This window comes from Xenopus tropicalis, chromosome 5 (assembly GCF_000004195.4).
Source record: "Xenopus tropicalis strain Nigerian chromosome 5, UCB_Xtro_10.0, whole genome shotgun sequence".
In the NCBI taxonomy this organism is placed as follows: Eukaryota; Metazoa; Chordata; class Amphibia; order Anura; family Pipidae; genus Xenopus; species Xenopus tropicalis.
Window position 1 is genome coordinate 46240553 of NC_030681.2, and position 27255 is coordinate 46267807.

General features: G+C 39.6%; 1 protein-coding gene across 2 annotated transcripts in view; it reads left to right on the forward strand.

The window, feature by feature from the left end:
- Nucleotides 1-27255, forward strand: part of ttc27 (tetratricopeptide repeat domain 27) — a 226126-nt gene that overhangs the window by 70220 nt on the left and 128651 nt on the right. For both annotated transcript variants that reach the window (XM_002934458.5, XM_018094257.2), the window contains exon 7: nt 11566-11730. In XM_002934458.5, coding sequence (XP_002934504.2) covers nt 11566-11730 — 165 coding nt within the window. The remainder of the gene's footprint in view (nt 1-11565; nt 11731-27255) is intronic.

Sequence of the window (27255 nt, forward strand, 5' to 3'; positions counted from 1 at the left end):
TGGATCCAGGGCTCTGACCACCAATTTCATTGCAATTATTGTTCTTCTGTTGGTTTAGGTGGTTTTATTGGGTTTTACTGATTTTATGGTGTTTTATCTTTGCATTGTTCTTTATTGTGTGTTTAGTGCCCCAAAAAAGGTTGCTTTTGCAGTGACATTAGTGGATCCAGGGCTCTGACCACTGATTTCATTGCAATTATTGTTCTTTGATTGCTTTTAGTGGTTTTATTCCATTTGATTTCAGTTGTTCTAGAAAGGTCCAGAGGTGCTAAGTTCAGATTGTTCTGGTAGTTTCTATTGCCAAAGGTTAACTCCTGGTCATCTCTTGCTGGCTTGAGTTTATCAAAAGGTTACAGTGAGTTTTTTTTTTCTAGCTTCTCCTATTACAAGTGTTCTCCTATTACATTATTACATCATTACAAGTGTTGTCTTGCTTTTTTTTTTTTTTTTTTTTTTGCTTGCTTGTTTTGACTTTGCCTGCTGATTGCTAGATTTGTAGTTGTCTGTATATTTCTGGCACAATGGCCAAACGGTTTTACAGCACAGAGGAAGCTGCTAGGTATTGCATGGACTCCAGCTCAGAAGAATTTAGCGATTCTGGGTCTGAGTATGTTCCATCTGACCACTCTACTGAGGAATCAGAGATAGAGGATAGTGACACGGTTAGCGCAGAGTTTAGTAGTGGTGGCACGCTTACTGCTGAAGAGGCAGAGGCTAGTGGTAGTGCCCAAGATGTACCCATGGATGTAGAAGAGGGTGAGGGTAGCACTGATGCAGCAGTTGGAGAGCCTGCGTGGGGGCCTCCCTGTAATTATGTCCCTGAAATTCCCCCTTTCACTGCAGTCCCTGGCCTCAGTGTGGACACCACTAATTTTGAAATTATAGATTTTTTTAATCTCTATATTACAGAGGCCATCCTACAGGACATGGTCCGTTACACAAATTTGTATGCTGAGCAGTATCTTGCCAGCAACCCTTTACCGGGTTTTTCAAGAGCCCAGGCATGGTATCCCACAAATATAAACGAAATAAAAAGATTCCTGGCTCTTACATTGGCAATGGGACTCGTAGAACGTAATTCTTTAGCTTCCTACTGGGATACCAATACAGTCCTTTCCATCCCTCTTTTTTCAGCCGTTATGGCAAGAAACCGTTATCAAATTTTATTGCGGTTTCTTCACTTTAACGACAACACAACGGCTGTTGCCCCTAATGAGCCCGGTTATGACAGGCTTTATAAATTGAGGCCCCTTATAGATAGCCTGTCTCAGCGCTTCGCAGAGGTTTACACCCCCTCCCAAAATGTCTGTGTAGATGAGTCCCTTTTGCTCTTCAAAGGGCGCCTAAAATTTCGCCAATATATCCCTAGTAAGCGTTCTCGCTATGGGATTAAATTTTACAAACTCTGTGAAAGCAGCACGGGCTACACTAGTTATTTCATGCTGTATGAGGGAAAGGACACTAATTTGGACCCCCCCGGTTGTCCCACTGACTTGACTACCAGTGGTAAAATTGTTTGGGAGCTCATAACTCCACTGCTGGGCCGAGGTTACCACTTATACGTGGATAACTTTTACACAGGCATCCCTTTATTTAGAGCCCTAAATTCTTTGGACACCCCAGCCTGCGGCACAGTCCACCGTAACCGCAAAGGACTGCCCAGGGAATTGCTGGATAAGAAACTGAAGCGTGGAGAAGTACATGCTCTAAGAAGCAATGAGCTCTTGGCCATAAAATATTCAGACACCAAAGTTGTTCTTATGCTTACTACTATCCACGATGAGACCATGATTGTCCAACACAGAAGTGGCGGTAGGCCCTCAAAAACAAAGCCCCTGTGTAGTAAAGAATATAGTAAGCATATGGGTGGTGTTGATAAATCCGACCAAATACAACATTATTATAATGCCACCCGAAAAACCAGGGCCTGGTACAAAAAAGCAGCAATTTATATGATCCAAATGGCCCTTTATAATTCTTATGTCGTTTACAAGGCGGCAGTACCAGGCCCCAGATTGTCTTATTATAATTATTTGCTGCAGTTGCTCCCTGCCTTGTTGTTTGGTGATGTAGAGGAGGTTCCTGACATGCCAGGTAATGACAATGTTGCCCGAATGGTGGGTAAGCATTTTATAGCACAAATTCCACCAACACCTAATAAAAGATATGCCCAGAGAAAATGTAAGGTTTGCCGTTCCAAGGGTGTTAGGCGAGATGTCCGGTATTATTGTCCCAAGTGTCCTAGCAAGCCTGCTTTGTGTTTCCACCCATGTTTTGAAGTGTACCATACTGTGGTACACTATGAGAGGACTTGAATTTTGTGTTTTTATAGGTAGGTTATGGTTCTCTGGGTTTGTTGGTGGAATAAGGATTTAGCATATCAGAATAGTGGACTTGGCATGTTCTAGGTTTTTATGCACAAGGTTGCAGGCCTCCAAACTTAGCTGTGCTGGCAAAGTGACGCTGTTTTTTATTTATTGAGTTTATCTATTCTGGCAGGTCCGTACTTTACTTATAACTAGGTTATAGATATATGTGATGAAAAGTTTGGTAAGGTGTGTCATATTATTGGCAAAAGTTTTTTTTTTTTTAGTAAAGTAGGGTTTTATGGTATGTGATTTTGTTTTTTGCACAGGTTGTCAGAAAAACAGTGTGTGCTTGTAGCTTGTGGTTGTTTAGACTTGTTCTTGGGTATTCAGATTTTTGTGTTTGAGCTATGGTTATTCAGGCTAGTTGCAGTGTTTCTTTGGTTATGGGGTAGGACTTGTATTGTGCTGTTGGTATAGCGAACTGAGGTGCTGGGTGACTGACAGGGCGCATGATAAAACTTGTGGTGTGTGATGAATCAATGAGATGTTTTTATCTCTAAAGCTGATGCCACAAGTCCTTTTACTGGCACCTCAAAAGCATGCCTGTCAGCGCAGTTATCTGTGCATAGTTTTGTATTATATACTTTGTATTTCTGGGCAGCATTTAACTACTGTAAGTGTAGGCCTTAAGTTTTTTGCAAAGGTTCTTGAGCACAGGATGACAGATACATTACGGTTTTTTGTGCTTGTAGTACAAATTGAATATCTACTGTATGTTCTGGTTAGGTTACACAAGTTGCAGTGGCTCTCTAAATATAAAAACTTTGCGTAATACTGGTGTGCCACTGGTGACTGCTGCACGGCACGTAATGGTGCACATAATTTTATCTCTGATGCTAATGCCCCAAGCTTTATTGTTGGCACCTTTAGTGCAACTTCTAAGGACACTTGCATCATTTATGGGCCAAATTACTATGGATTTTTTTGGCAAATATCCTTCTAAATGTGGTGCAGATTTTGTCATTTCTAAAGTAGTGTAGGAAGAAGCAAAAAACTGGTATCATAACACCACAGGAAAGATGGAACTCAAATCAAAGATGCTCCGCTAAACTGAAATAGGTGAGTAAAGTACAATTTAGGGGTTTATTTGGGGGGGGGGGTTAAAGTTAAAAAACTGCAAGGGGTGCATAGAGTGCAGCCCCAATATTATGCATTTTCAGGTTTGGCGGCCATGTACTTATGTGCAACCAGACATATGGGGTGTAATTTTATTCAGGGTAACTTGCTAATTGATACTGAGCAAGTTTTTTGATAGTTGCCATTGAGATTTTGGGGAGAAATCTAACTTTATATTTTTTTTCAGACTAAAGTCCAGCTTGTATAGGGAACTGCATCCACAATTTTGCCTGTAGAAAACCAAGAATGGTGTTTCTAAATAGCTGAAGTTGTCTATTTCAATGTATAGTTTATATGGGTTTTTTCACAGGTAAGGGGCAATTTTGTCTGAAAAACTTTGAGATGTGCACATAAATTGCAGCCCCATTATTATGCATTGCCCCTGTTTTGGGGCATTTGGTGGCTGCATCTTTATGTGCACCCATACATATGGCATATCGTTTTATTCAGGGGAACTTGCAGATTGATGTTTAGTAAGTTTTGGTAGTTGCCATGGAGATTTTGGGGAGAAATCTAGGTTTGTATCTGGTTTTTCCTTGATTTCTGACCAAAGCGCTGACTTCTGCAAGGGACCACGGCCACAATTTTCCATGTAGAAAGAGGAGAGTGGTGTCTCTGAATAGCTGAAGTTGTCTATTTTTAATCAATGTATAGTTTATATGGGTTTTTTCACAGGTAAGGGGCAATTTTGTCTGAAAAACTTTGAGATGTGCACATAAATTGCAGCCCCATTGTAATGCATTGCCCCTGTTTTGGGGCATTTGGTGGCCACGTCTTTATGTGCACCCATACATATGGGGTATCGTTTTATTCAGGGGAACTTGCAGATTGATGTTTAGTAAGTTTTTGGTAGTTGCCATGGAGATTTTGGGGAGAAATCTAGGTTTGTATCTGTTTTTTTCTTGATTTCTGACCAAAGCGCTGACTTCTGCAAGGGACTGCGGCCACAATTTTCCATGTAGAAAGAGGAGAGTGGTGTTTCTGAATAGCTGAAGGTGTGCACTTTTCAGAAATATATAGTTTGTGGGGGTTATTTTACAGGTAGGGGGGGTTAACACTGAAAAACTGCAGGAAGTGCACATAGAGTGCAGCCCCCAAAATTTCAACTGAAATTGCCCTTATGCATTGCCCCTGTTTTGGGGCATTTGGTGGCCACGTCTTTATGTGCACCCATACATATGGGGTATCGTTTTATTCAGGGGAACTTGCAGATTGATGTTTAGTAAGTTTTTAGTAGTTGCCATGGAGATTTTGGGGAGAAATCTAGGTTTGTATCTGTTTTTTTCTTGATTTCTGACCAAAGTGCTGACTTCTGCAAGGGACTGCGGCCACAATTTTCCATGTAGAAAGAGGAGAGTGGCGTCTCTGAATAGCTGAAGGTGTGCACTTTTCAGAAATATATAGTTTGTGGGGGTTATTTTACAGGTAGGGGGGGTTAACACTGAAAAACTGCAGGAAGTGCACATAGAGCGCAGCCCCCAAAATTTCAACTGAAATTGCCCTTATGCATTGCCCCTGTTTTGGGGCATTTGGTGGCCACGTCTTTATGTGCACCCATACATATGGGGTATCGTTTTATTCAGGGGAACTTGCAGATTGATGTTTAGTAAGTTTTTAGTAGTTGCCATGGAGATTTTGGGGAGAAATCTAGGTTTGTATCTGTTTTTTTCTTGATTTCTGACCAAAGTGCTGACTTCTGCAAGGGACTGCGGCCACAATTTTCCATGTAGAAAGAGGAGAGTGGCGTCTCTGAATAGCTGAAGGTGTGCACTTTTCAGAAATATATAGTTTGTGGGGGTTATTTTACAGGTAGGGGGGGTTAACACTGAAAAACTGCAGGAAGTGCACATAGAGCGCAGCCCCCAAAATTTCAACTGAAATTGCCCTTATGCATTGCCCCTGTTTTGGGGCATTTGGTGGCCACGTCTTTATGTGCACCCATACATATGGGGTATCGTTTTATTCAGGGGAACTTGCAGATTGATGTTTAGTAAGTTTTTAGTAGTTGCCATGGAGATTTTGGGGAGAAATCTAGGTTTGTATCTGTTTTTTTCTTGATTTCTGACCAAAGTGCTGACTTCTGCAAGGGACTGCGGCCACAATTTTCCATGTAGAAAGAGGAGAGTGGTGTCTCTGAATAGCTGAATGTGTGCACTTTTCAGAAATATATAGTTTGTGGGGGTTATTTTACAGGTAGGGGGGGTTAACACTGAAAAACTGCAGGAAGTGCACATAGAGTGCAGCCCCCAAAATTTCAACTGAAATTGCCCTTATGCATTGCCCCTGTTTTGGGGCATTTGGTGGCCACGTCTTTATGTGCACCCATACATATGGGGTATCGTTTTATTCAGGGGAACTTGCAGATTGATGTTTAGTAAGTTTTTAGTAGTTGCCATGGAGATTTTGGGGAGAAATCTAGGTTTGTATCTGTTTTTTTCTTGATTTCTGACCAAAGCGCTGACTTCTGCAAGGGACTGCGGCCACAATTTTCCATGTAGAAAGAGGAGAGTGGTGTTTCTGAATAGCTGAAGGTGTGCACTTTTCAGAAATATATAGTTTGTGGGGGTTATTTTACAGGTAGGGGGGGTTAACACTGAAAAACTGCAGGAAGTGCACATAGAGTGCAGCCCCCAAAATTTCAACTGAAATTGCCCTTATGCATTGCCCCTGTTTTGGGGCATTTGGTGGCCACGTCTTTATGTGCACCCATACATATGGGGTATCGTTTTATTCAGGGGAACTTGCAGATTGATGTTTAGTAAGTTTTTAGTAGTTGCCATGGAGATTTTGGGGAGAAATCTAGGTTTGTATCTGTTTTTTTCTTGATTTCTGACCAAAGCGCTGACTTCTGCAAGGGACTGCGGCCACAATTTTCCATGTAGAAAGAGGAGAGTGGTGTCTCTGAATAGCTGAAGGTGTGCACTTTTCAGAAATATATAGATTGTGGGGGTTATTTCACAGGTAGGGGGGGTTAACACTGAAAAACTGCAGGAAGTGCACATAGAGCGCAGCCCCCAAAATTTCAACTGAAATTGCCCTTATGCATTGCCCCTGTTTTGGGGCATTTGGTGGCCACGTCTTTATGTGCACCCATACATATGGGGTATCGTTTTATTCAGGGGAACTTGCAGATTGATGTTTAGTAAGTTTTTAGTAGTTGCCATGGAGATTTTGGGGAGAAATCTAGGTTTGTATCTGTTTTTTTCTTGATTTCTGACCAAAGCGCTGACTTCTGCAAGGGACTGCGGCCACAATTTTCCATGTAGAAAGAGGAGAGTGGCGTCTCTGAATAGCTGAAGGTGTGCACTTTTCAGACATATATAGTTTGTGGGGGTTATTTCACAAGTAGGGGGGGTTAACACTGAAAAACTGCAGGTAGTGCACATGGAGCACAGCACCCACATTTTTAGCTGTAATTGCCCTTGTGCATTGCCCCTGCTTTGGAGTGTTTGATGCCCATGTCTTTATGTGCACCCATACATATGGGGCATCATTTTATTCAGGAGAAGTTTGTCTTTCAAATTTGCCTTTGTTAGAAAATTTTTATGAGATTTTTTTTTGTCAAATCCACATTTGATCATGCGTCCAAGTTTACGTTTTAGAAAAAAAAAAAAAATGTCAAAAAAAGTTCCAAATTTCACAATGCACTGACAAAAGGTATTTGGCTTTTGAGTGAAAACTACATTGCACCTGGAAACCTGAAGGTCTGTAGTTTCTAAAGATACCAAACATGAGGGGATATTCTAGATTTACATATAAGTTATGCTGCATCAACTGTTACAAGCGCTTTTCCGCTTTGTTCTGGTGTGATATTGTACTAAGTATTGCTTTAGTTTGGGGGTTACTTCTGGACAGGAACTGTGGGGTACCACCACATATTTGGTATCGTTGGACTTGGGAGTATCAGGGCTTTTACAAACAACAAAAAAAAGTGTGTAAAATTAACTTTTCTATGGAAAAAAAACTCAAAATATACAGAAATTTTTCATAATTTTATTTTTTTTTACATATTTCACCCAAAATACACATCATATCTCCAGAAAAATTATAAAATTTGGTATGTATGTCGAAGCCCAATTAGTGACGAAAAAAACGATATATAATTTCCCTAGTTTCATGGAGGTTTTCCTACCAAAAAACATTTTTAAAGTGAATGAGTACAAAATGCTTAAAAAACGTCTGGCACTGGGGGGAACTGAAATGACGAATTCGGCTGGCACTTAAAGGGTTAATATAGTTCTATTTTGATTTGTTTAGGAAGCTTTATTATTAAACAGAACTCAAAACATATTCCAGTCCAATGTAAATGGAAAGCATGCAGATAATTAAACATGGCCTCATAAACAGTATAAAAGGCATAATGTCCTTAATATTGTAAAATATTAGATGCTAAATTTAAGTTCTGTGACGATATAAAGCAGAGCAGAGAGAAAGTACAGCAGAGGCTTCCAATAGTGTCTTTAGTAAGCTATGTTCCTTTTGCAGTAAACTTCTGGCTTTGTAGGAAATATGCCCACTGCAATTGCCATTGACCACACAGACCATAGGAGCAAATAAAGGGCAATGCACAGTGTCGGAAAAGAAAACTTCCATGTGTACATGGCATTAAAGAAGTCATAGGGGATAATCAAAGTCATAAAATAAAATACAATGGCATCGGTATATTATGAGTTTTTGAGTGTATTATTTTGTGTTTAAAACCTGCCTCATGGTAGAATGTAACTTTTTATTACATGTTCTGTTGCACACTATAAATACACAAGGGTCCCTAAGTTTTCACAAAAGGTATTTTACATTTTTGCAAAGGAAACATTATTTAGCATTGTGCATATATTTTTGTACTGTGCTTCCTTTTATATGACATCCAGAGACCAATAGAACTGTTTAGAGAGAACTGTAATGTTCTTTCCAGCCCTTTTTAGCTGGGCACATCCCCTGGCCAATTTTTGGCCAGATTTGCTTCCACCTCAAAGACTGTCCCAACCTCTTCAAACCTAAGGAGAACGCTAAAGATCATTTACTTAGGCCATGGACATAAGTGCAAGAGTACATTTTTGTCTGTGGTCTTTTTTTTTCTATGCACTATTCACATCATACCTTAAATTTAATAGAGTGCAGCATCTGCAGTTGTAAAGAAACCCTGTCGTTGCTCCTTCCATCAATGCATTGGGAAGTAGCAAGTACAGGACCTATGTTCTCCAACTTGTGCGTCTAAATAGAATCATCAGAGCCCACAGAATGTCTCTAGAATCCATTATGATAGGGTAGAGGTAAATTATTGGGATACTACAAGAATGATAATAGCAATGGTTAGTGTAAGTATTTGCAAATTCATTTTATGACCGCAGAGTTCACTAATAGTGCTTGGTAATCTTATCTTTGTGATCCAGTCCTTGTGTAATTAGCTAATCCTCTGAATTAGATAAATATGGCAATTCCCTCTGAGCTTGTGTAATTTATCTAGTATTACATAGCTTTGAAAGCAATATGTTCTTTGAACCAACCACAGATTTTTGAATTGCTGATAGAATTGACTTAAAAGTACTGTGCCTTGATGACTTCATTGTTATGGCCCCAATTTCCTCCATCCTTGTCTTACTCTGTTATTGTAAGTTTATATATTTGAAGGAACCCAGCCAGTCTGCCTCAGTAGAAACCAATTAAGGTGACTGTCCGTCACTTACATATTTCTAGGTCAGCAAGTACAAAATATTTTTTTCTCCATTGTACCCTCAAAAGATTTTCTTTAACGCATCTACTAAATGTAAATGCTTATTATTCTTGTTGAAAGACCAATGTGGTGTTCTCATATTTATCATTCCTATCTTATGTGTTTGTGGCTATCAATTTTTTTTTCGATTTCTTTTATTCTCTATATTCTCTCTATTCCTGTATGTAAGGGAAAATGAAACATTCAAATCTAAATTAATGTCTGAGGTCTGAGTGGTCTGAGCACTTTTGCAACATACATTATTTTTTCTAGTTTTCAAGATATTAGATTTTTTTTTCTCTGCTAATATATTGAATTTGAAGCAGCAGCACCACTTGCTTTTCATTTCAGCTGACAATGCCCAGTTGGAATAAAGGAAGTTAGTAACAAAAGCAGGGATGCACCGAACCCAGTGTCCCCATGTTAAGGGATTCGGCCGAACCGAATCTGAATCCTAATTATATGCTTATTGGGATTCAGATTCGGTTCGGCCAGGACCATGGATTCGGCTGAATCCAAACCCTGCCGAAAAAGGCCGAATCCTGGCCAAATACTGACCTGAATTCTGGATTCGGTGCATCCCCGTTCAAAAGCAAATTCCTCAAAAATTGAGTAATTTGATGTTTTCCTGCTCGGATCTAAGCAGAGCAACATCGCAAAACTTTCCTCTCAATAAATTTCTTTTCTGCCAACTGCATCGGCATAAAATAGGGGAGATTGGAGGAGGTACTGCTTGACTGAAATCTGTCATAGTTGATCTGTTTGTCATTTAACTATTAAAATGACATGATCAAATTAAGTCAGTGTATGACTGACAGTGCAAGAAGGTACAGGGATGATAGCTGCAGAGAGAGAGATGCATTGGTCAGAGAAGGCTCAATTGCTCTAGCTGAGCTGCACTAACTGCCACTGTTGCTACCACAAACAGGTTTTTAATCTTTGGTTGCCTGTCAGCTTCTCTCATGAGACTCTCCCTTCTGTCCTGGATAATAGGGATAATGGTAAGGCATGCTGTGGGGGATTTGTGCTGGTTGAAGCCACACTGTTTATGTTAACTATAAAAGGAATAAAAAATAACTCTTAAATTAAAAGATGCAGAATTACAGTTAACCCTTTTCATGCTGGGCATCAGCTCTTTGGATCTATGCTGCTTCTTGTAATGTTTTTAAGGGGAAAAAAAACTGTAACATAGATCAAATAGCCATCCGGAAATGGGGAATGTGGTCACTGTACATTCTGCATTCTATGGCACTAAAGGATTAAAAGAACTATTAACACCAAAAATAAGAACAATAATTTGTTTTCCGTGCTTTACATGTGTAAATCCTTTCCTCAAGGCTAATGGCACACAAGGCATAGGGAATTTCAATTTCATGATGTTTGCTTTCCCAGGAATAGTAGAAGTCTCAAATGAAATGTTCAATCAGGGAGAGTCTTTATAGTTGTTGAAACTGTTTTTGTGCAGGGCTTGTGGAAATCTCCTATCCCATGGGCAAAAAATAAAATGAGTTACCATTTGATAAATATGCATCTAAAAAAAGGTGGATTAGAAACTGGGTGAATTTTTCTGTGGTGAACTCTAATATTACATTTTCATATGTCTGCCCCAAAGTAACACATATTACACTATGAAATTAATATAAAGCTTATAACTACATGTGATTTTATACTGCATATCGTGGTCTTAAAGATATTTGGTGTATTTTGACGCCAGATTTTTACACACCTCTATAAATATTCATAGCACGTCTGCAAGTCTGGTACTTATTATATCTTTATTTTATTTTTTAGATACATCCATAGAGTTAATTAATTCCAGAAAGAAAAGGGTGCTTGTACATTTCTGCTTAGTGTATCTCTTCTGTTCTTGTTTTTGTATCCTTTCCCCCAAGTTAGTTCGACTATCATATTTCTACAGTGAAAAAGCCTTCTGCATAAAACTCATATATTGTTCAAAAACATCCCTTCATATATGGTTGATCCATATATATGTTTATGCATCTTGTGTAAGTGTTTGTATTAGCAAATGGTGATTTTTCCAGTTTACCACAGATTAAAAAAAAAAGTGTTTAAAAACAAGTGACTTTTCCAGTTTACCACAGTTTAAAAAAAAATGTTCTGGAAAATGTTGGATCGTATGTTAAAAGAAAACAATAGAATGTTTGCATGGGAACATTAAATTTAATTAAGGGAAAGTTGCTGTTGCTCTTTTTTGTGCGTCCACTTATAGATTTATAGACCAAGATTTGACTTAACTAATTAAAGAAATTATGTTTTGAGTTCAAGGATACCAATTCATGTGTTTTCAGTTTGGTCTCTGAAATAACTTTGAGATTCTTTTTCTTTTGTTTTTCCCCCATGTATTTCTAGTTCAGAAATGTAAGAACTTCTTTTTGGAAGAAGCTGCCCAAGACTTGTCTGTGCAACAGTGTCTGGAGTGCAGTTACACGTGTCTATATTACTATGACTACAAAAATGCAAAAGAGCATCTCAATGCAGCCAAAGACATGACCACCCTGCAGATTAATTTAACAGGTAAGATCCAATAAAAAGATTGGTTCTGTTAACAAAAAATATGATGAAAGTGTTACCTAATCATAAAGTTATTTGTATGTTATTGCTATTGAAAGCAGTATATATTCCTATTCACTGCACTGCTTGTCCTGACTGTTAAATAAAATTAGCTCTCCTCCAGGTGATTGTCACAGTGCCATACATAACATAGTTATGTTATCACACAACATGTAGTGACTTGTAATAACTAGAGTCTAGAAAGGGACAGTTACATTTGCAAATAAGCAAATAATAAAATTACATTTTAGAAATATTTTCCCAGTATATGGGTGTGTTCCCTTTAAGAGAATACTGATCTACACATTGATCACAGTAAATATTCTGCGCCACTCCCAACCAACCGCCCCCCAAAAAATGTTTTTCATTTAAGGCCATTTGATTTTCTGGCACAAAGAAAGGGGTAAAACAAACAGCTGTACAATACTTTCAGGAGTGGCAATGCCCACAGTTTAGAGAGTAGCTCATTGCACATGGGCATTTTGGTTACTGCGTCAAAGCACCCCTCTCTGCCAGCCCCTTCCTTTCATACTTTTTCTGTTTTTTAACAGTCTTTTAGAGACAGAGCTTTTTCCATTCAAGTGTAAAGGAGCCTGCTGCCAGATGAGAAGATTTTTTTAATTGCCGTAGTTACGCTCAGAATGGCCCTATGTCATTGCAGTAAAGTACTTCTATCCTGCATGCATTCATTTGAAAAGTAAACAAAATCCCCTAATAATTAACCAATCAGTCCTAGGCTAAAAAAAAAAAAAAAATCTTTTATAATCCTAAAAAAGAAATCAGATATCATTCTGGAGCCATTTCATACTAAAACATAACCAAAGAAGTCGGTCATAAATATTGTCACTGCACATGCTCTTTGCTGTCTGTAAGTTACTGAGCTTAGTGGCCGACGCACAATATGCTATATACATAGGGTAAAAATATGACATTATTAGGCTGCTAAATAGATCATTTTGATTAGTACAATATGCATGTGAGTGTCACTGACACTACTAACAAAATCCAAGATGGTAAGCTCCTGTGACAACTTTAAAGGTATAAATCATTATTGCTATAGAGATGCTGGTGCAATAGGTTTGGTATAGAGAACATGGCATTTCTAACCATATTCATTTTAAGGGGTTGGTTCTCCTTTAATTTTTGATATATACCTTTGACCAACTTTTTAAATATTGACATTATTCATGAATGTTTCCCTAAGAAAAACAGTATTTAACTTGGCTGTATTTAAAGAGATTCTGTCATGATTTTTATTGTTTTTTTTATTACTATATAACACTGTTCACATTACAAATAATTCATTCTACCATTTAAAATTTTATTTTTGAACCAATAAATGTTTTTTAGTTGTAATATTGGTGTATAGGCGCCATCTCAGTGCATTGTGCCTGAGACTAAACATTAGAACTGCTTTCAGGTAACCTATTGTTTCTCCTACTCCCATGTAACTGGAGGAGTCATGAGCCTGACTTGTATATTTTTTTTTTTTACTGTTGAGTGTTATTCTGACATCTACCACTTTTAGCTATACAGGTGTCAGGGAGCTTCAATGGATTTCACAGTGATATATTATTATATAAGGATTGTGGTGTATTGTGGGTACTTTTTTGATATATGTTGAATTATGTTTAATTGATAACTGATGTGTATTTCACTGAGCATTATGGGAGTTGTACCTAAGTGCGAGGATGGCGTTTACCTACCACTCCCACATCACACATGTATTTAAGGGTGAATTATCACATGGTGTGCAAGCTTGAGAAAGGGCTTATGTCCAAAACATTGCCTGATTTGATGGCACAATAAACACTTTAATATAGTTACATAGGGTTGAAAAAAGACCATCAGGTTTAACCCTTACAAGTAAACCCAGCAAACGCAACCTATTACTTACCAATCTATATACTTGCATACATAAACATAATACAAACATTAATACTAACTGTAGATATTAGTATCACAATAGCTTTCAGAAGAAGCCAGCATGTTCAAGAACTCATCCAGGCCCCTCTTAAAGGCATTAACAGAATCTGCCCTTGCAACATTACTAGGAAGGGCTTTCCAGAGCCTCACTGCCCTCACCGTGAAAAACCATCTATGCTGCTTCAAATGGAAGCTCCGTTCCTCTAATCTAAAGGGGTGGCCTCTGGTGCATTGATCGTTTTTATTGGAAAAAAGACCCCTTATCTGCCTATAATCCCCTCTAATGTACTTGTACAGAGTAATTATGGCCCCTCGCAAGAGCCTCTTTTCCAGAGAAAACAACTCCAACCTCAACAGTCTAACCTCATAGCTTAAAGGAGAAGGAAAGGTAAAAACTAAGTAATCTTTATCAGAAAGGTATATGTAAATACTGATGTAAATACAGACATAAGCACTTATATATATATATATTGCAAGAAGACAGGCACTCACGTATAAGTAGGTCCAAGGGAGCCTGGGTGCAGTCCCAAAATAATAGATGGAGTAGCTGTAGAGAGAGTCCGCACTCACAGGTCTTAAGAAAATATAGAGGTTTTATTCAAATCAACATCTAACGTTTCGGCTGCATCCACAGCCTTTCTCAAAGACGTCTTTGAGAAAGGCTGTGGATGCAGCCGAAACGTTAGATGTTGATTTGAATAAAACTTCTATATTTTCTTAAGACCTGTGAGTGCGGACTGTCTCTACAGCTACTCCACTTTATATATATATATATATATATATATATATATATATATAAGCACTACAGTAATGCTGCAGTGACTCCTCTATCAAAAGAAACACAGGATTTCTTGTCTCTTTTTTGTAAACATGATGTTCCAGTGTCTGACTTCCTCTCTCAGAAACAGCCTTAATTACTGGGGCCAGAGTCTGCACAGTTTTCTAATCTCTCCCCTCTCCTGCTCCCCCCTCTCACTAGAATGCTAAGAACTCCCTCCCCCCTCCTTTATGTGTGATCTTGGCTATAACGGCTAGAGACTGCAGGAAGGAAGCTGTCTAAAATGGCAGCTGATAACTTATATATGTGAATGGCTACCTATTCTAGGTAGCACTAATGTGGCAAATCTATTGGCAGTAAAATGCCAAAATGACTTTCCTTCTCCTTTAAATGTTCCATCTCCTTTACTTTAACTCTCTCCAGCTTGTTAATATCCTTCTTAAGGACTGGAGTCCAAAACTGCACCGCTTACTCAAGGTGAGGCATTACCAGGGGCCTATAAAGAGGTAAAATTATGTTCTCATCCCTTGAGTCAATGCCCGTTTTTATACAAGACAGCACTTTAGTTGCTTTAGTAGCCACCGAATGACATTGCCAGGAATCAACTTGTTATCTACATAAAAGCCCAGATCCTTCTTTATTAAGGATCCCCCCAACACACTACCATTCAGTAGATAGTTCGCGTTTATATTATTCCTACCAAAGTGCATAACTTTGCACTTGTCCACATTGAACCTCATTTTCCAGTTTGCTGCCCAGTTTTCCAATTTTGTCAAATCGCTCTGCAAAGTGACAGCATCCTGCATGGAACTTATAGTTTTGCACAATTTAGAGGCAGATTCATGAAATCATGAGTTTGAATCCCGAATGGGATAAATTCAGATTGGATACGATAATTTCTTAATAATGTCGTATTGGCGATCTGAAAGTCACAAAATTTTCGTACTGAACGATCGTAAAATGCAGGAAAACCTTTCCAACTTTGATCCTTCTGTGCATGATTTTGGAAGCCTCCTATAGGAATCAATGGCACTCTGCAGCTCCACCCTGGCCCAAGGAAAGTCTCCCATAGGGATCAATGGCACTCTGCAGCTCCAACCCGGCCCAAGGAAAGTCTCCCATAGGGCTCAATGGCACTCTGCAGCTCCAACCTGTCCCAAGGAAAGTCTCCCATAGGGCTCAATGGCACTCTGCAGCTCCAACCTGGCCCAAGGAAAGTCACGATAACGAAGCTTGAATAAATCCGAAACTTTCGTACTCGGCATGTCTATGAAGATTTTCATTCATCCAGGTCATGGTATATCTAGTATAAATAAATTTAAAGCAACTGGACTTGTTAAGTAATCGGCGCGACAATACGATTTTGTCGCAAAATATGAAAAAGTCGCCGAAAATACGCTCTGAGCGTTCGTGGATTAGTAGATGTGTCCCATAGTGTCATCAGCAAAAATAGAAATAGTACTTTCTATGCCCACCTCCAGGTCATTCATAAACAAGTTAAAAAGCAAAGGCCCAAGGACTGACCCCTGCGGTACTCCACTAACCACACTGGTCCAATTAGAAAATGTTCCATTTACCACCACTCTTTATAATCTATCCTTCAGCCAGTTCTCTATCCAATTACAAATATTATGTTCTAGGCCAATCTTCCTCAATTTGATCATTAACCTTCTGTGAGGTACTGTATCAAACGCTTTAGCAAAGTCCAAGTAGATGACATCAACTGCCCTTCCAGCATCGAGGTTCCTGCTCACCTCCTCATCAAAGGCGACTAAATTAGTCTGGCAAGATTCGGAGTGCTGCAGCATATTTAAATTTCAGTGAGCTGCTATCTTGCTCCCTTCTTCCGTTTGGCTGCTGGGCGGGGGGGGGGGGGGGGGGGGGGGTGACATCACTCTAACTTATAGCTTAGCAGTAAAGTGTGACTGAAGTTTATCAGAGCACAAGTCACATGAGGGCACCTTGCAAGTAAGAATGAGTCTAGCCCCATGTCAAATTTCAAAATAAAAAAATATTAAAATAAAAAATAAAATCTGTTTGCTCTTTTGAAAAACAGATTCTGCTGGAGGAGTGGGGGAGCACTATTAACTGGTGCATTTTGGGGGGAAAAAACATGTTTTCCCATGTCAGAATCCCTTTGAATACTTTTTACTTGTTTATTAAAGCCTGTTGCACATATATGATTTCCAGCTCTTCACAACATATGTTAATACAGGTATGGGACCTGTTATCCAGAATGCTCGGGACCTGGGGTTTTCTGGATAAAGGGATCTTTCCATACTTTGGATCTCCATATCTTAAGTCTGCTAAAAAATCATTTAACCCTTTAAGTGCCAAGGGACGTAGATTCTACGTCCCAGGTACCAAGGGACCAAAGTGCCATGGGACGTAGAATCTACGTCCAATGGCACTGTCGGGTTTACAAGCGCTGCGCTCGCTTTTAAAGCAGCGCAGCGCTTGTAAACCCCTCAGATCCCCCTAGGCAACGAGCAGAGCAGCACATACATACCGATCCGGGTCCCCCAGCCGCACCGATCGCGTCGCCAGCCAATGACAGCAGTGGACACGCGTTGATGACGTGTCCACTGCTGTCCCTTTAAATAGCGCCGCCTACTGTCGGCTCCCTCACTCCTGCTGCGCACTTTGGACAAGATGGAGCTCCCCTGCTGCCTTCCTGCTGGATTGATCGCCCCTGATCGTCTGCCTGCCTTGGGTAAGCTGAACTACAACTCTCTACCACTGTTTATTTTGCTTATTTCTATCTCAACTGTCTAAAAAATTTTTTTTTTTTTTTTTTTGCATTTTTTCTTCTATCTTTGTCATTATTACACTTTTGTACACATACACACTTATTTACAACTTTCCCAAGCACACACAGACACTTACACACACACTTACACTTACACTTTTTTTTTTTTTTTTTTTTTTTTTTCTTTCTTTCTTTTCTTTCTGTCTTTGCTTTCTTTGGCAGTCTTTTTTTTTACTAAAACTTTATTTCTGATCTTGCTCTATAATTATCTGATTTATTTGGTTGCATTTTAGTGTTTTTTTGGCATTTTCATAATTGATTTCTGTTTTTGAATTATTCTATTGCACTGTAACTTTTTGTATTGCTATTGGGTGCTGAATTTGCAGTGACGTTGGTGGATCCAGGGCTCTGACCACCGATTTCATTGCAATTATTGTTCTTCTGTTGGTTTAGGTGGTTTTATTGGATTTTACGGTGTTTTATCTTTGCATTGTTCTTTATTGTGTGTTTAGTGCCCCCAAAAAGGTTGCTTTTGCAGTGACATTGGTGGATCCAGGGCTCTTACCGATTTCATTGCAACTATTGTTCTTTGATTGCTTTTAGTGGTTTTATTCCATTTGATTTCAGTTGTTCTAGAAAGGTCCAGAGGTGCTAAGATTGTTCTGGTAGTTTCTATTGCCAAGGGTTAGGCTGATGCCACACGAGGCGTAGGGCTGATTTTTTCAGCAAGTGGAAAAACGCTTGCCGAAAATTCAGCCCTACGCCTGCTACTTGTTCCTGCACCCGAATGAATGGGATACGCTCGGGTGCAGGCACGTGTAGCCGATATACGCATGAAAACGCGAGACTTTGCATTCTCACGCGTTTTCATGCGTATATCGGCTACATGTGCCTGCACCCGAGCGTATCCCATTCATTCGGGTGCAGGCAAAAAAAAAAGGGGTGCATAGAGTGCAGCCCCAATATTATGCATTTTCAGGTTTGGCGGCCATGTACTTATGTGCAACCAGACATAGGTATCGTTTTATTCAGGGGAACTTGCAGATTGATGGTTAGTAAGTTTTTGGTAGTTGCCATGGAGATTTTGGGGAGAAATCTAGGTTTTTTATCTGGTTTTTCCTTGATTTCTGACCAAAATCTAGGTTTGTATCTGGTTTTTCCTTGATTTCTGACCAAAGCGCTGACTTCTGCAAGGGACTGCGGCCACAATTTTCCATGTAGAAAGAGAAGAGTGGCGTCTCTGAATAGCTGAAGGTGTGCACTTTTCGTAAATATATAGATTGTGGGGGTTATCTCACAGGTAGGGGGGGTTAACACTGAAAAACTGCAGGTAGTGCACATAGAGCGCAGCCCCCAAAATTTCAACTGAAATTGCCCTTATGCATTGCCCCTGTTTGGGGGCATTTGGTGGCCACGTCTTTATGTGCACCCATACATATGGGGTATCGTTTTATTCAGGGGAACTTGCAAATTGAGGTTTAGTAAGTTTTTGGTAGTTGCCATGGAGATTTTGGGGAGAAATCTAGGTTTTTTATCTGGTTTTTCCTTGATTTCTGACCAAAATCTAGGTTTGTATCTGGTTTTTCCTTGATTTCTGACCAAAGCGCTGACTTCTGCAAGGGACTGCGGCCACAATTTTCCATGTAGAAAGAGAAGAGTGGCGTCTCTGAATAGCTGAAGGTGTGCACTTTTCGTAAATATATAGATTGTGGGGGTTATCTCACAGGTAGGGGGGGTTAACACTGAAAAACTGCAGGTAGTGCACATAGAGCGCAGCCCCCAAAATTTCAACTGAAATTGCCCTTATGCATTGCCCCTGTTTGGGGGCATTTGGTGGCCACGTCTTTATGTGCACCCATACATATGGGGTATCGTTTTATTCAGGGGAACTTGCAGATTGATGGTTAGTAAGTTTTTGGTAGTTGCCATGGAGATTTTGGGGAGAAATCTAGGTTTGTATCTGGTTTTTCCTTGATTTCTGACCAAAGCGCTAACTTCTGCAAGGGACTGCGGCCACAATTTTCCATGTAGAAAGAGGAGAGTGGCGTCTCTGAATAGCTGAAGGTGTGCACTTTTCAGAAATATATAGTTTGCGGGGGTTATTTCACAGGTATGGGGGTGTTTAGACTAAATAACTGCAGATAGAGCACAGCCCCCCCTTATGCATTGCCCCTGTTTGGGGGCATTTGGTGGCCACGTCTTTATGTGCACCCATACATATGGGGTATCGTTTTATTCAGGGGAACTTGCAAATTGAGGTTTAGTAAGTTTTTGGTAGTTGCCATGGAGATTTTGGGGAGAAATCTAGGTTTTTTATCTGGTTTTTCCTTGATTTCTGACCAAAATCTAGGTTTGTATCTGGTTTTTCCTTGATTTCTGACCAAAGCGCTGACTTCTGCAAGGGACTGCGGCCACAATTTTCCATGTAGAAAGAGAAGAGTGGCGTCTCTGAATAGCTGAAGGTGTGCACTTTTCGTAAATATATAGATTGTGGGGGTTATCTCACAGGTAGGGGGGGTTAACACTGAAAAACTGCAGGTAGTGCACATAGAGCGCAGCCCCCAAAATTTCAACTGAAATTGCCCTTATGCATTGCCCCTGTTTGGGGGCATTTGGTGGCCACGTCTTTATGTGCACCCATACATATGGGGTATCGTTTTATTCAGGGGAACTTGCAGATTGATGGTTAGTAAGTTTTTGGTAGTTGCCATGGAGATTTTGGGGAGAAATCTAGGTTTGTATCTGGTTTTTCCTTGATTTCTGACCAAAGCGCTAACTTCTGCAAGGGACTGCGGCCACAATTTTCCATGTAGAAAGAGGAGAGTGGCGTCTCTGAATAGCTGAAGGTGTGCACTTTTCAGAAATATATAGTTTGCGGGGGTTATTTCACAGGTATGGGGGTGTTTAGACTAAATAACTGCAGATAGAGCACAGCCCCCCCTTATGCATTGCCCCTGTTTGGGGGCATTTGGTGGCCACGTCTTTATGTGCACCCATACATATGGGGTATCGTTTTATTCAGGGGAACTTGCAGATTGATGGTTAGTAAGTTTTTGGTAGTTGCCATGGAGATTTTGGGGAGAAATCTAGGTTTGTATCTGGTTTTTCCTTGATTTCTGACCAAAGCGCTAACTTCTGCAAGGGACTGCGGCCACAATTTTCCATGTAGAAAGAGGAGAGTGGCGTCTCTGAATAGCTGAAGGTGTGCACTTTTCAGAAATATATAGTTTGCGGGGGTTATTTCACAGGTATGGGGGTGTTTAGACTAAATAACTGCAGATAGAGCACAGCCCCCCCTTATGCATTGCCCCTGTTTGGGGGCATTTGGTGGCCACGTCTTTATGTGCACCCATACATATGGGGTATCGTTTTATTCAGGGGAACTTGCAAATTGAGGTTTAGTAAGTTTTTGGTAGTTGCCATGGAGATTTTGGGGAGAAATCTAGGTTTTTATCTGGTTTTTCCTTGATTTCTGACCAAAATCTAGTGTTGTATCTGGTTTTTCCTTGATTTCTGACCAAAGCGCTGACTTCTGCAAGGGACTGCGGCCACAATTTTCCATGTAGAAAGAGAAGAGTGGTGTCTCTGAATAGCTGAAGGTGTGCACTTTTCGTAAATATATAGATTGTGGGGGTATCTCACAGGTAGGGGGGGTTATCACTGAAAAACTGCAGGTAGTGCACATAGAGCGCAGCCCCCAAAATTTCAACTGAAATTCCCCTTATGCATTGCCCCTGTTTTGGGGCATTTGGTGGCCACGTCTTTATGTGCACCCATACATATGGGGTATCGTTTTATTCAGGGGAACTTGCAGATTGATGGTTAGTAAGTTTTTGGTAGTTGCCATGGAGATTTTGGGGAGAAATCTAGGTTTGTATCTGGTTTTTCCTTGATTTCTGACCAAAGCGCTAACTTCTGCAAGGGACTGCGGCCACAATTTTCCATGTAGAAAGAGGAGAGTGGCGTCTCTGAATAGCTGAAGGTGTGCACTTTTCAGAAATATATAGTTTGCGGGGGTTATTTCACAGGTATGGGGGTGTTTAGACTAAATAACTGCAGATAGAGCACAGCCCCCCCTTATGCATTGCCCCTGTTTGGGGGCATTTGGTGGCCACGTCTTTATGTGCACCCATACATATGGGGTATCGTTTTATTCAGGGGAACTTGCAAATTGAGGTTTAGTAAGTTTTTGGTAGTTGCCATGGAGATTTTGGGGAGAAATCTAGGTTTTTTATCTGGTTTTTCCTTGATTTCTGACCAAAATCTAGGTTTGTATCTGGTTTTTCCTTGATTTCTGACCAAAGCGCTGACTTCTGCAAGGGACTGCGGCCACAATTTTCCATGTAGAAAGAGAAGAGTGGCGTCTCTGAATAGCTGAAGGTGTGCACTTTTCGTAAATATATAGATTGTGGGGGTTATCTCACAGGTAGGGGGGGTTAACACTGAAAAACTGCAGGTAGTGCACATAGAGCGCAGCCCCCAAAATTTCAACTGAAATTGCCCTTATGCATTGCCCCTGTTTGGGGGCATTTGGTGGCCACGTCTTTATGTGCACCCATACATATGGGGTATCGTTTTATTCAGGGGAACTTGCAGATTGATGGTTAGTAAGTTTTTGGTAGTTGCCATGGAGATTTTGGGGAGAAATCTAGGTTTGTATCTGGTTTTTCCTTGATTTCTGACCAAAGCGCTAACTTCTGCAAGGGACTGCGGCCACAATTTTCCATGTAGAAAGAGGAGAGTGGCGTCTCTGAATAGCTGAAGGTGTGCACTTTTCAGAAATATATAGTTTGCGGGGGTTATTTCACAGGTATGGGGGTGTTTAGACTAAATAACTGCAGATAGAGCACAGCCCCCCCTTATGCATTGCCCCTGTTTGGGGGCATTTGGTGGCCACGTCTTTATGTGCACCCATACATATGGGGTATCGTTTTATTCAGGGGAACTTGCAAATTGAGGTTTAGTAAGTTTTTGGTAGTTGCCATGGAGATTTTGGGGAGAAATCTAGGTTTTTATCTGGTTTTTCCTTGATTTCTGACCAAAATCTAGTGTTGTATCTGGTTTTTCCTTGATTTCTGACCAAAGCGCTGACTTCTGCAAGGGACTGCGGCCACAATTTTCCATGTAGAAAGAGAAGAGTGGTGTCTCTGAATAGCTGAAGGTGTGCACTTTTCGTAAATATATAGATTGTGGGGGTATCTCACAGGTAGGGGGGGTTATCACTGAAAAACTGCAGGTAGTGCACATAGAGCGCAGCCCCCAAAATTTCAACTGAAATTCCCCTTATGCATTGCCCCTGTTTTGGGGCATTTGGTGGCCACGTCTTTATGTGCACCCATACATATGGGGTATCGTTTTATTCAGGGGAACTTGCAGATTGATGGTTAGTAAGTTTTTGGTAGTTGCCATGGAGATTTTGGGGAGAAATCTAGGTTTGTATCTGGTTTTTCCTTGATTTCTGACCAAAGCGCTAACTTCTGCAAGGGACTGCGGCCACAATTTTCCATGTAGAAAGAGGAGAGTGGCGTCTCTGAATAGCTGAAGGTGTGCACTTTTCAGAAATATATAGTTTGCGGGGGTTATTTCACAGGTAGGGGGGGTTAACACTGAAAAACTGCAGGTAGTGCACATAGAGCGCAGCCCCCAAAATTTCAACTGAAATTGCCCTTATGCATTGCCCCTGTTTTGGGGCATTTGGTGGCCACGTCTTTATGTGCACCCATACATATGGGGTATCGTTTTATTCAGGGGAACTTGCAAATTGAGGTTTAGTAAGTTTTTGGTAGTTGCCATGGAGATTTTGGGGAGAAATCTAGGTTTTTATCTGGTTTTTCCTTGATTTCTGACCAAAATCTAGGGTTGTATCTGGTTTTTCCTTGATTTCTGACCAAAGCGCTGACTTCTGCAAGGGACTGCGGCCACAATTTTCCATGTAGAAAGAGAAGAGTGGTGTCTCTGAATAGCTGAAGGTGTGCACTTTTCAGAAATATATAGTTTGTGGGGGTTATTTCACAGGTAGGGGGGGTTAACACTGAAAAACTGCAGGAAGTGCACATAGAGCGCAGCCCCCACAATTTTAGCTGTAATTGCCCTTGTGCATTGCCCCTGCTTTGGAGTGTTTGGTGCCCATGTCTTTATGTGCACCCATACATATGGGGCATCATTTTATTCAGGAGAAGTTTGTCTTTCAAATATGCCTTTGTTAGAAAATTTTTATGAGATTTTTTTTTGTCAAATCCACATTTGATCATGCGTCCAAGTTTACGTTTTAGAAAAAAAAAAAAAATGTCATAAAAAGTTCCAAATTTCACAATGCACTGACAAAAGGTATTTGGCTTTTGAGTGAAAACTACATTGCACCTAGAAACCTGAAGGTCTGTAGTTTCTAAAGATACCAAACATGAGGGGATATTTTAGATTTACATATAAGTTATGCTGCATTAACTGTTACAAGCGCTTTTCTGCTTTGTTCTGGTGTGATATTGTACTAAGTATTGCCTTAGTTTGGGGGTTACTTCTGGACAGGAACTGTGGGGTACCACCACATATTTGGTATCGTTGGAATTGGGAGTATCAGGGCTTTTACAAACAATAAAAAAAAGTGAGTAAAATTAACTTTTCTATGGAAAAAAACCTCAAAATATACAGAAATTTTTCATAATTTTATTTTTTTTTTACATATTTCACCCAAAATACACATCATATCTCCAGAAAAGTTATAAAATTTGGTATGTATGTCGAAGCCCAATTAGTGACGAAAAAAACGATATATAATTTCCCTAGTTTCGTGGAGGTTTTCCTACCAAAAAACATTGTTAAAGTGAATGAGTACAAAATGCTTAAAAAACGTCTGGCACTGGGGGGAACCGAAATGACGAATTCGGCTGGCACTTAAAGGGTTAAATATTGAATAAACCCCATAGGCTTGTTTTGCCTCCAATAAGGATTAATTATATCTTAGATGGGATCAACTACAAGGTACTATTTTATAATTATAGATAAAAAGAAAATGATTTTATAAAATTAAAATTATTTGCTTATAATGGAGTCTATAGGTGATGACCTTTCCGTAATTTGGAACTTTCTGGATAATGGGTTTCCGGATAAGGGATCCCATACCTGAACTGCTAATGTTTAGGAACTTGTTGTGCAGCACTTAGAATAAAAGCCTTTCTTTGTTTTGTTAGGATTTTTAGACAGAAAGAACAATATAATTTCTACCCTCATTCACATGTGAGTAGTACAAATATGATTCCATAAACATGTACAAATGTAAATTGACTGTTTATATAGAAGTATAAACATGCACCACACTTGATTACTAAGAGAGCACACAGTCATAATATTGATGTATTTATATTTGAATAGCACAAGGAGAATTTGTCACATAAACATTATGTGAACATGAAGAAATTACAGCAACTGCAGCTTTCCTTATCACTTATACTAAACTGAAGAATGTTGCCATTTAGCAATAAATCTACAACCAGGGCTTGACATGCTACATGTTGACTTACTGTACAGGTATTGGACCTGTTATCCAGAATGCTGGGGACCTAGATTTTTCCATAATTTGGATTTCCATACATTGTCTACTAAAATATCATTTAAACATTATATATACCAAATAGGATTGGATATTTATATCTTAGTTGGGATCAAGTACAAGGTACTGTTTTATCATCATCAGAGATATCTGGAGCATTCTGGATAACAGGTTTCCAGGATTTAGGTCCTATACCTGTATTTATTATTTGAATTTGTCACAAGAATTCAGATATCAACTGTGCCTCTTTTACCATGTGCTCTATGTACATTATTTACTACTTATATCATTTTTGCAGACACAGTGCTTTCTTGATAGGTAACTAACCAATGCTCAGCTGCAGCTATGGAAAGAATTTTACAAGCCTTTTAAGTTTTTACTATTTGCATGAAATACCCAATAAGCTGATGACCTTGCCAATTTATTTCCCAGAATTTCTGCTGTATACAAAAAAAGGTGGATCGTAGACCGCAGTTTGCTCTCTTTTCAGCATAATGGTACTGTTTTCATCTTGAAGTATGCATTATTGTTACCGTATTTAAACACTCCCATTAACCTAGAAATACCATAGAGCACTTTATTTTGAATAATTAATATTTCCTGCTGATAGTGTTATTGGATTATTGTTATGGGATTAAATTCCCGTTGTACAATATATTCTGGCCAGCAGCCCTGAAGTCCTATGATTTGCAATACTTTTTACATTTTCTGTCCAAAACTGTTGATTTTTTTAAATTATATTCTTTTGCAACTAAGGCAGTATTAATGTTGTAAGTATAAAAGGGCATTTAGCTATAAGGTACTGAAGAAGAGCAATGGAAGAACAAAGGATTTAAAAAAGGGTATGGGAAGGGTGGGAAGGTTTCCTTGGGTTTAGTTAGGATGTGTGCTTGTCCCAAGCTTAATTTGAAACAGTTACAAGACTTTACTTAGTTCATTTGCAATCAGTAATAGATTCATAGATTAATATGAGCTTTAAATGAAAGCTTACTAAGTATAACCATTTGTACTGTATATCCCTGTCCCCCTCTCGGCATCTGTCTCTGATCTGAGTCCGAGTCAGGTTTTGATTGGCATTTAGGTCTAATACATCCTTTGGGGGTGCTCCCTTTGCATGGAAGACGTGTTGATCCCAGAATTTCTTGCTGTACTTACCACTTTCTGTTAGTGTAAATCACTTCTTGGAAAGAGTCTAATATAAATACAACTAATTACACCATTCCTCCTTTATTGTAATTTTGTTTTTGTGGTAAACGTGTCATCTACAGGGGTTTGTGGATCATCGATCATCTTTGATAACACATACAGTACAAAATGTCCATATATCTTTTTATCTGTCTATTGCAATGAGATCTGTCTAATTTTTATTAGCAGCCAGGGCTGTTATGGCTATCTTAGTCTGGCTTGGTAATGTATTTGTTGGGCATTTCACTGTCACAAATTGTTTGCACCTGCCTCATTGTGATTAGTCAAAACAAACTGTACATTCAGCTGAGTATGCATGTTACGCTTATTTAATTTTCATTGTGGATAGATGAAGATTTATAGAGCTTAAAAATAACATATGCAGAGGGGCAGCACAGCTTTACCATTACCAAATTCCTCATCAAATGACGTCTTTCTGATTTTCCTGTCATTTTTGACTTGTTGAGTTTTACTTCCTGCACTATAATTCTTTATGTTTAAATAATATCGTTAAACAGTCATTTTACATCTTGTCATCAATATACATTTTAAGCTGGTTTGAATTTATTACAGGTGTATTATGTTTAAAGTTGAGTTCCTAACTTTTAGTTTTTATCTTGATACAAAATGCATTATTTAGCCTTAAGGTCTCTAATGGTTTTGCATTTTTCTTGTTAATCTGTGAAATGAAGAATATTACATAGCTTTCCTACTGTGAGCTGCTCACATACCTATGCACTGGTTACAAAATTAGATGGTAAGGAGGGAGAGGGAATGTGAGGAGTGCAGCAACATCTAAGAAGTTCTGAATTCAAAGTTGAAAGTAAGGGGCCCATTTACTTACTCACGAACCGGCTGAATGCGTCCGATTGCGTTTTTTTCGTAATGATCGGTATTTGGCGATTTTTTCGGAAAATTATCGCGACTTTTTCGTTGCCATCCGAATGTTGCGCAAAATCTGGCGATTTTTTCGTAGCGTTAAAACTTGCGCGAAAAGTCGCGCCTTTTTCATAGCCATTCCGAAAGTTGCGCAAAATGTTGCGATTTTTTCGTAGCGTTCAGATTCATTCAAGCTTCAGTATGGTGACTTTTCTTGGGCCAGGTTGGAGCTGCAGGGTGCCATTGAGTCCTATGGGAGGCTTCCAAAATCATGCTAAGTCTGAAAGTTTCGGCCGCTGCTTACGAGCGCTCAATACGAAAAAGTCGCGACAAGATATGAGCGAATCGTAATGGCTACGAAAAACTTGCGTTTTTTCGCGAAAATCGTATTGGTAACGAAAAAGACGCGACAATTTCCGAAAAGTC